At 45.3% G+C, this 9,921-nt stretch overlaps 1 protein-coding gene across 1 annotated transcript; it reads left to right on the top strand.

The window, feature by feature from the left end:
• Nucleotides 1–12: 12 nt before the first annotated feature.
• On the top strand, nucleotides 13–9,705 carry CSUI_004862 (uncharacterized protein; the record flags this gene model as incomplete). The annotated part of the gene is made up of 4 exons (XM_068065043.1): nucleotides 13–2,197; nucleotides 3,096–7,750; nucleotides 8,029–9,191; nucleotides 9,301–9,705. Coding segments are annotated over exons 1-4 (6,396 nt in total), but the record flags the coding sequence as incomplete, so codon positions are not given.
• Between the last annotated feature and the right edge of the window lie 216 nt (nucleotides 9,706–9,921).

The raw sequence follows: 9,921 nt of genomic DNA, 5'->3' as shown, positions 1-9,921 counted from the left end.
TATGTATCTATCTATCTATCCTGGGGCGAGGGTTGTTTTCTTCGGGAGAATTCTTCTTATCGGGAGTCTTCACACTTGAAGAGAAGCACAGAGGAGTCACGTCAAGACGACCACAGACATGTGGGGGGGGGGAAGGGCTTTTTAGTTACCTGTGTATTACTTCTGTCTCCTCGTTCTTCTTGCTCTCAAACTCGCGTCGCCCTCCTCTCCGTGATTGCTATCTTCCCTGTCTCCTGTCTCTTTCCTCCTCTTTGGTGATTCCCAACACCCCTTAGCTTCACCATCCAGCATGCTCATTTCACATGGTCTGACGAAGGAGGGGACGGCGATGTATGCTCGGGTGCTTCTTTCCGCTTTCTAGTGTTTTGAGAGAAAAGAAACGCCGAAAGAGGACCAAGACATTTCACCCTTCTAACATCTCTTTCTCTCCTTGCATGCTGGGACTGTATATACAGCTGCATGTACAGCTGATTCTGTCGGAAGTCGCCGCGCGGTGATTCCATTTGGTTGTTTTTTGTGGATGATCGCGTTCTCAACTACAACTCCTTGGGGCTATCAACTGCTGTCCGCCTATGTGTGAGCCTGTCCCGGCTCTGTATGAGGTCGCCTGGATGAAGCATCGGCCGCCTTTTTGTAGCCTAACAAAAAGCCTTTTCTGTCCTTGTCCGTTATAAGTAAAGAGAAGGAGGTGAAGATTTCGTCGCTCTTTTCTTCTCTTTTCCACCTCAATGGTACGACTGTCTTATGTGACTGGGTGATGGCTCCTTCAAGTATCTTCAAGGAATAGAAGAAAGAAGGCACCTCTCTTCCCCCCTCTCTTTCAAAGCCGGCAAGTAGGCGAAGATAGGTGAATGGTGGTGACCTATCTATAATACACCCTTGTTGTCCGACATAACTAGGTCTTTCTTGCTTGGTGAATGAGAGAGCTCAGTTTCAGATCATGAGTTGAGGAGAGAAAGAAAGGGAGGTAAAATAAAGTATGTATGACTAGGGAAGAGGAAGAAGAAAAGTGAGACAGAAGAAAATGGAGCACATATGAAGGAAGGTGAGATAGAGATTTGACCCGTTGATTATGGCAGCGACCATTTCGCCCCGGGAGTCCTCAGAATGGACTTTTCGTCGTTTCTCTTTTTTCTTTCATGCTCTTTTTCCTCTCGCACTGTCGCCCTCTCTTCTTCTTTTTTCTCTCCCTGCGGCTGGCTGTGAAACAGAGAGAGATGGTCATTCTTCTTCTTTCTCTTCTTCTCTCTATTTCTTCGCTGAAGGAATAAGGATGGGGGGAGGGAGGTGAGGAATGAGAGTCTTGAAAGCTTTCTTTCTCTCTCTATCTCTTTCCTTATCTATCACTTTCTTTTCTCCCCGGAGGTATACCTCTCATTCTCCACGTGTTTCTTTCGGAAAGTCATTTACGATCAAGAATCGTCTTCTTTCTTTCTTTTCATGCCTGCTCGATGTCTTGAAAGGATGAAATAGATCTTCGCCAAAGAGCGTAGACACTTTCTGGGTATCTATCGGTCTTGTGTGTAATACACATTCATATACAAGAAGAAGAATAGAGCAAGGAGACAAGAAAAGAGGGAGAGAAGAAAAAGGAGAAGTCGAAGGGATTTCCTGCATGTCGAGTGGGGGGCCAGTGAGTACCCGGACAAAGAGTGTCATGAAGAGGAGATCTTTTCTGTGTGTCTATGTATGTATATACGGACCACATAGACGTACGTCGACCTACATATGTATACATACATCTTCCTTTATGGGTAAAGCTCTCTCTACATATACCCCGTGTAGTATATATATGCATATACATGCGGATATATACATGCATCTTCGTATATGCGTAAAGATCTCTCTACATATATCTGGCAGAGTACCTCTATACATAAATACATATTTACAGGTTCCTGTATGTGTAGAGATCTCCCTACATGTATTTGGTATAGAGTACGTAGGTAAGTGACGTCTGTATAAGGTTCGTAGACGAGCATGTTCGTTCTTGTTAGGTGATATACAATACATCTATCGAGAATGACAGAAGAAGAAAGATTATACAGGGAAAGCAGAGAGGGGAGGGAGTTACCCTCTTGGCCTGATATAGGGGAGAGAAGCATGGAGGGCGAGCATACGAAGAAGTCGTTGTCCTCTTTCTCTTCTTTTTCTTCCTCTTTCTCTTCTTCTTCTTTAACGGTGCCCTTTGAAACAGGTAGGGAGGCAAAGATCTTGGATGATACCTGTATGTGTGCAGGCACTGACGGAAGACAGTCAATACAGACATACATACCTACATACATTACACACATACATACATAGACTAATCTACATACGTACATCCGTACATACCTACGTACATGCGTACGTGCGTACACACATACGTATCTACGTACATAGATACGTCCACACATACATACATACATACATTTACCAGTACATACATGCATACACACATACATACATGGGGCATGTTTTCTTCTGAGCCTGTGTATCTTCGTGCAAGTTTGTAGGTTCCCTTTGTCTCTCTGAGATCTTCTCCATTCGACAGATAGGCTCATGAAGAAAGCCTTCAGCCAGTGTTAGCTTGTAGACCTATACACTAGTGCGTGCGTACACACCATGTATAGATGTACATTTTGTGTACTTCATATGTAGGGAGGTATATATATGTGTATACATCGAAGATTCTCTCTTACATCGTACGTGATGGGGAGGAGCAGCTCTGTGTATGCGCAGAACTGGATAAGGTAAGGGGTGTGTCGTTTATCTATCTATCTATCTTTAATCTATCTATCTATCTATCTTTAATCTATCTATCTATCTTTAATCTATCTATCTATCTTTAATCTATCTATCTTTAATCTATCTATCTATCTTTAATCTATCTATCTATCTATCTATCTAAGGCGGACGTGGCTCTTCGTAGATGACGGCGATAGGTAACTAACTCCATTCATGTTGAAGAGGAGAAGAGAAGGAAGTCTAAAAGACATATTCGGCCATTTTTATCGGTGTACGTGGAGAACATAGCTCTAGCAACTTTTCTTTCCCCCTCAACTACTTTCTTTCTCCAACTGTCTTTCTCTCTGTCTCCTCGTTTCTTATCTCAGGAGGGTGTGTCTATTATATCAGCCAGCAGGATGCACCTCCCCCACCTGAGTTCTTTGCTTGCACCTTGACTTCTTCTTCTGCTACGTCAAATTCTTCCTCTCCTTTACCATTCCCCTCTCCTTCTTCTTCGTCTTCTTCTTCTCTTAATCGGTCGGCTCCTCCTTTTACTCCATCAGCCTGTCGCTTTTATATGCCACAGGTCCCCCCTCAACAGTCTACCTGTGATGGAGACGCAAGGAGGTCTTCTTCTCTTGCTCTTTCTTCTTCTTCTTTCATCTCTGGTCCCCCTCGGTATGACTCTAGCGGGGAGACGTCATCCGCGGCAGAACCTCTACGTAGCCGTGAAGGTTTCTCTCTTTCTTCATCTTCTCTTGGAGGTAGAGGGGAAACAGAAGGAGATGAAGGCGACCAACAGGATAGATCTCTCGACCCCTCAAAACGACATACAGCTGACTGTAGTACGGTTGTCAGGCAAACAGATGAAAGTGGTCAGGCATCGTCTTCTTCTCATCCTTCGTTGCATATGCTATCTCCTTTCTCTTCTTGGATTTCATCTTCTCCTCCTCCTCCTCCCACCCCCCCCCCTCCTCCTCGTCACGTTGCCCTTGTCGTTCTTCCCTCTGAAGGAGGATGCCAAAGGCCTTCTTTTGATCCTGCCATTACCACTTCTGGAAGATGTCTCGATTCCCACCATTTCTCGTCAAGAGATCATCTTTCTTCACGGGAAGAAGAGAAACAACGTAGAGAGGACAAGACAGAAATCACCCAAGCAGGAGATAAGGAATTCCGTCTATCTACACAGACCTATCTGTCTCATCACCTTTCTTCTTCTTCTTCTCCTGATCTTCCTACGTCTTCGCCATCAATCGCTCTCCTCCCCTCTTCTTCGTCTTCCTCATCTCTCCAGCTCCCGGCATCTTCACAGCAAAGTCGACAAGAGCCGCCTTCTTTGTCTTTGTATGAAGCTTGCGCCGAAGGAGATAGAAGATATCTCTCTCTTCCCCTTTATACAGGAGTCGATCGAGAAGGCATGTCGTCTAAGAAAGTCGATCATGAAGGTAGGAGGGCTGGGATAGAAACCATGGATAGAGAAGCGTCTTTACCTTTCTCTAGAGCAACGCCTTCACCCCAAGGTGTTCTTCTCTCATCGAGCTTGCCGTCACATCTGAAAGAGAACGAAGATCTCCGGTCGTTTCTTCTACCGGTGTTTCGTCAAGCGTCTTACAGTTCATGTAAAGAAGGAAGATCGGAAGGAAGCTCTCTAGGAGAGAATAAAGAAAAAGATCATGAAGACCAGAACCAATCTTGTTCTTCTTTTTCTTTGCATCCGCTCACTTCGTCTTTTCATCGTGATGTTAACGAAGAAAGAGGGGAAATACGTCTCTGTTCTGCTGTTTCTTCTCTTGTCTCCTCTGGAGAAAACTCTTCTTTCCTTACAAGCGGGCGACGGGAGAATTCTATGAATTCACACGTTGTTAGTCAGGAAGCTTCATTCTCTTCTCTTACACCTTCAATTTTCAAATCTTTTCAAGAAGAAAAACGTCAAGAGAATACAACTTATAGTTTAAGAGACCTGGCAAGAGATTGCTTGTCCTCCTCTTCTCTTTCCTTTCAAGAGGGCAACCCTACAGCTGTCTCTACAACGTCGGCGTCGTCATCATCTTCTTCGTTGTCTTCATCTTGTTCTTCTTCTCTCCCGGAAGATCTCACAGCTACTGCTGGTACGAGTACTGCTGGGGTCTCCTCTACGTCCTTTGTCTCTTCGTCTTTATCTCATGCTGCATCTGTCTCCTCTTCTGTCCCTGTTGCCATTTCTTCTTCTTCTTCCCTTTCTTTTCCTCGGGCCCCCGTCTCTTCGTCGGTCTTATCTTCTACTTCTCCGGCTTTTTCTCCGTGGTTACCATCTTCTTCTCCTTCTCCTCCTCGACCTGCCACCTCTTCTTCTTCTTCGTCTTTATCATCATCTCCTTGCCAGTTGTCGGCCATCAAGTCGAAGTTATCTCCCTTCTCTTCTGTTTTCGTTCCACGTGTCTACAGTCTACCACCTTACTCAGTCTCTCCTTCGATACCTCTCCCACGCAGTGGGGGGTCTATCCCACAACACCCTTCTCGAGAAACACCTAACTTTCTACCTAGTCTCTCCAGTGTCGGACCTTCAGATCCTGCAAAGGATTCCTTTTCTTTCTCTTCTTCCTCTTCTTCTTCCTCTTCATCTTCCTCGTCTTCTTCTTCATCTTCTTCCTCTTCTTCTTCTTCATCTTCTTCTTCGTTGTCCTCGTCTCACCGTCAGCTGCAGTTGGTTGATGTGAGGCCAGAGCTAGCAAGTCTGCAGGGAGGATGTTCCGATGACGTGGCGTCTTTCTTATGCGGAAAGGAAGGGAGAAAAGACGAAAGAGACAGAGGTGCAGAGGAGGTGTCTCGAGGATTTCCGATGTCTTTGCGGAAGGACCTTGAATCATACCCTGCGGATGACTCTCTACCGTGGGATTCCTGGTGTACATACACCTCAGTGGAAGAGAGAGAATCGTCTTGCCGGTCGTCTTCTGCCTCTGGAGCAACTGCCGAGTCTCTCAAGTCACATTCTTTTGATTCTAGTCATCATGATGACAGCCGTATATCACGGCACTTTCCCTCTCTTGCCTATGCTTCATCTTCTTCCTTTTCTTCTTCTTCTTCTTTCCTTTCTGCCCATGAGTCATCACGCTTGTCTCCATCCTCTCCTCGTCTTCAGCCGTCAGCTTCTGCGTCTTCCTCTTCTTCCTCTTGTTCTTCTTCTTTTTCATCTTCTTCTTCCTCCTCTTCTTTGTCTTCGTCATCCCCAGTTCTCAGTACATCCTCTTCCTTCAGTTCTTTTCCTCCTCATTCAATCTTCTGCAAACCCTTTCGTCCGCGCTCATTTTCTTCTTCTTTTTCATCTTCGTCTTCCTCATCTGTATCCTCCTCCTCCTCCCCGTCTTCGTCTTCGTCTTCTCCTGCCGTCGGCTTTCCTGTGTATTATTCTTCTTCTTCCTCCTCTCTCTCGAAAGAACCGTCCTTCTCCCATACTTCTTCTTCAGCAGCTACTTTAATTGTCGATCCATCTCTCTCTCATCTCCGAACTTCTTTTTCTTCTTCTCCTCCTCCTCATCTTCTTCCTCAGGCCTCATCTCATCACCTCTTTGCCCCCCCCTATGATCAGTCTTCATCTTCTATCATACCTCCCTCTCAGTCTATAACCTTCCGTCCTTCTCTATGTTTTCAGCCTGCTTCTCTTACGAAACCTCCCGTCACACCAGAGGTCAACCTATCTTCTTCTTATCCTTCGTCGTCTTCCTCCTCTTCTTCTCAAGAGGAACACCCTTTAGCTTTGTATCGACGTGAAGAGCGATGTCAAGGCAGCTTACATCGGGGGGGAGCTGCTGAAGCCACTCTCCCCATCTCATGTTCTTCTTCTTCTTCGATGAGACAGCCTCTTTTCTTTCTTCTTCATGCTTCTCCCCCTGATTCTGACCAAAGAAAGAAAGAAGGACATTCATCTACTGCTGAGATAACGACGGCACCTCTTCCCCAGGGAAGTCTTCGGCCTTCTCCTTCTCTTCTTCAAACCATTCAAGCTGGTGGTTTGTCTCTCTCACAGTCACACCAAACAACTTCACGAGATCTCTCAAAGGAACACCTCTCGTCGTCGAACTTCCCTGTCTCTTCATCTTTTTCTTCTTCTTCTTCATTATCGTGTTTTCTTTCTTCTTCACCCTCATCTTCTTTGTCTCCATCTAAGGGCTTGTCCAGGTTTGAACCGTATGGCGATGGGCAAGAGGGACATAGAGGAATCGAACCTCGGCCTGAGACTTCCCACCTGACACACAGAGGAAGAAATCTAGAAAGAAGTGAGAAGCCGGAGAAAGAGAAAGAGAGGGGGAAAACTCAAGAGGAGCTCATCGTTGGTGATGTTAGTGGTGGTCGCGCTGCATGCATTCAACCTCCTGAGGGCTCATGTGAAGGAGACACAAGGAAAGAAGAAGAAGAAGTCTCAAGAAAAGGAGGAGAAGGTGCTGATGAGAGAAGAACAACAGAAGATAGGTGTCGTCATTTTGCAGAGATCGTAGAAGAAGAAGATGACGACGATGTAAAGCGAAGAAGAAGAAGGGGTGGATTTCTTCCCTCTACCATCAATACAGAAAGAGATAGCAGGGGTGCTGCTACTGCGGCAGCTATCTCTTCTTCGTCTTCTTCTGATGTGCATACTCTTAAAGGAAAGAGATCTTCTTCTTCTCCCTCTTTCAAGTGTCATTCTCGCGACCTTATTCTCCTAGATGATCTTCTCAAACAAAGAGAGAAGTTCATGAAAAGAAGACAGCGAGGTCGGCATCCTCTTCTGCTTTCTCCGTCTCAAGAGAACACGAATGAAGAAGAAAAAGAAGGAAAGAAAGAGCCCCTGAGAAGCGAAGAGGAGCCTCCATATCATCTCTCTTCATCGTCGAGCTGCTATCCTCTCACATGGACATATAAAGCTTCAGAGGGCTCTAAAGAAGACGATCAAGCGAGGAGGAGAAAAGTACGAAGGAAGTCTTCTTCTTTTTCGTGTGTCCTTGTAAAGACGGATGGAGTGTTTTCGGATAGGGGGGAGGAAAAGGCATTTCTTTCAACGTCGACAGTACCAACTACTGCTGTTAAGGTATGTCTAAAGCAAGACTATTCTAGGCCACATAAGATACAGATCAAATCTCTCTTTCTTTCTCACTCTTTCTCACTCTTTCTCCTTCCTGTTCTGTTGTGTGAAGAAGAGGAAGTAGTACCCTTCATGTTCCTTCGTCTACCTACATCTTGTGTTTTTCTCTTAGCTCTATGTGTATGTCTTTCTAACAGATGCATGCGTAGATGTTGATATGATGTGTTGCTTCTTTTTCTTCTTTTTGCTCCTTTCTTCGTCTTTATCTTTTTGCTTCTTCTCAGAGAGCTGTGAAGTCATGGATAGAGGTAACGAGAGAGCATACCGCATCCATGATGCCCCTCCGAGATGTTCTTCTTTTGACGAAGAAACACCCTATCAGGATGAAGAAAGATACTCCGTCTCCCTCCCTCTACTCTTCTTCTAGATCGTCTTCCCAGAGCAGGACATCTTTGTCGTCATTGTTATCATGTAGATCTTTATCTCATTCATCTTCTTCTTCTTCAAGAGGGAAGAAGAATCGCTACAGTCGTCTTCTTCTCTCTTCTTGTGAAGAGATGTGGATAGAGGAGGAGAGATGCAGAGAAGAAGCTCTCTCGATATCCTCGTCTTCGACTTCAAGAGGTTCTTCTCCTTCTCTTGGGTACTGCGCTAAAAAGGTTGTCAGGTCTTACAGAGGAGAGAGTGTGAAAGACAGAGAAGAAGGCGAAGAGAAGGAAAAACATGAAGAAGAAGAGACAGGGGAGATCATAGAAAGAGAAGCTGAGAGTGCTAGGTATAGGGATGAGAATGAAGAGAAGAAGAAGAAGAAGAAGGATAGGTCACGAAGGAGTCTAGCTCGCAAGATAGCACGAGACGCTCCTAGGGAAGAGAGAGGAAGAGAAGAAGGAGGGAGATGTGAAGACAGCGCTCGAGAGACAGAAGGAGAGAAAGAAGCGAAAAATGAAGAAGAAGAAGGAAGTAGAGATGAAGATAGAAGCGAAGAAAAGAATGAGGAGTTTCATGACCTTGTTTTTGTGTATGATTTCTTTCCGAATTCGTCTACTTTAGCTGAAGCTTATCGTATAGGAATGCATAGTAAGACAACCCATACGAAGAGGAAGAACAATAACCTACTTCTTCGTGAAGGTCTTTCTTCGGCTTCTTCTCCTTCTCTTTCTCGTTCTCCCTCTCCTTCGTCTTCATCTTCTTCTCCTTCTCGTTCTCCCTCTCCTTTTTCTTCTTCTTCTTCTCCTTCTCCTCCCCCTCGTTCTCCGTGTACATCTAGACGTTGCATAAGAGGGAGAGAAGAAGGTTGTAGAGAGACAAGAAGAAGAGCAGCAGAAGAAGCAGAGGGAGCGATAGGAGCAAGGGGTGGGGGTGGGGTATTTGAAGTCGTGCCGGAGAGCCTTTTGTGGTCCTATTTGATTCAGCTCTTAATCGCCCTCTCTCATATTCACGCGCAAGGGTAAGAAACCCAACTCTTCTCTTTCTTTCTCAATCTTTCATGACCGCGTCCGTTTCGTTGTTTCTTTGAGCATGTTTTTTTTCTCTTCCTTTTTTGCATGTGCGTGTAGGTTGGTATTCTTCTCTCTCCGTCCCTGTAAAGTTTTTGTGAATGGTCACTATCATCTCCGCTTGGGTGCATGCGGCGTAGAAGATCTTTCCGAGCGTCTTCCTTCCCTTCTAAGGCCGAAGACATCGTCGGCGAAGAAGAAGTTGAAGAGGAAGATGACGCAGCTGGATAAGAAAGGTAGAGATGCGTCACAGGAGGAGGAGGAGACAGAAGAGAATGAGAAAGAGCGGAATGATCTATCTCCCCCTTATTCTTCGTATCGCCCAAGTGATCTACAGCAGAGAGATATACGCATGCTTGGAGAAGTCGTTCTAGCTATCGCATGCTCTTCTATAGATCCGTATCATTCCTTCGTCTTCGACAAGAAGAGTCCAGGCGAGGAGGGTGAAGAGGAAAATCATAGACCTCACGTAAGAAGAAGAAGAACAAGAATAACGACTATTACTACGACGACAAGAAGAAGAAGAAGAACAAGAGAACGCAACGAAAGAAAAAAGAGACAAAGAAAGAGAGAAGGAGGGAATAGAAGGAATGAACTCATGATGTTCATAGGTTCCGGGGAAGAACATATTGTTGTCTATCTATGTTCCTGCGGGAGGACCTATCCATCTATCTTTAATCT

This window comes from Cystoisospora suis (assembly GCF_002600585.1).
Source record: "Cystoisospora suis strain Wien I chromosome Unknown contig_2324, whole genome shotgun sequence".
NCBI lineage: Eukaryota > Apicomplexa > Conoidasida > Eucoccidiorida > Sarcocystidae > Cystoisospora > Cystoisospora suis.
Note: the sequence above shows the minus strand (reverse complement) of the source record. Positions and strands in the feature narration are given on the sequence as shown.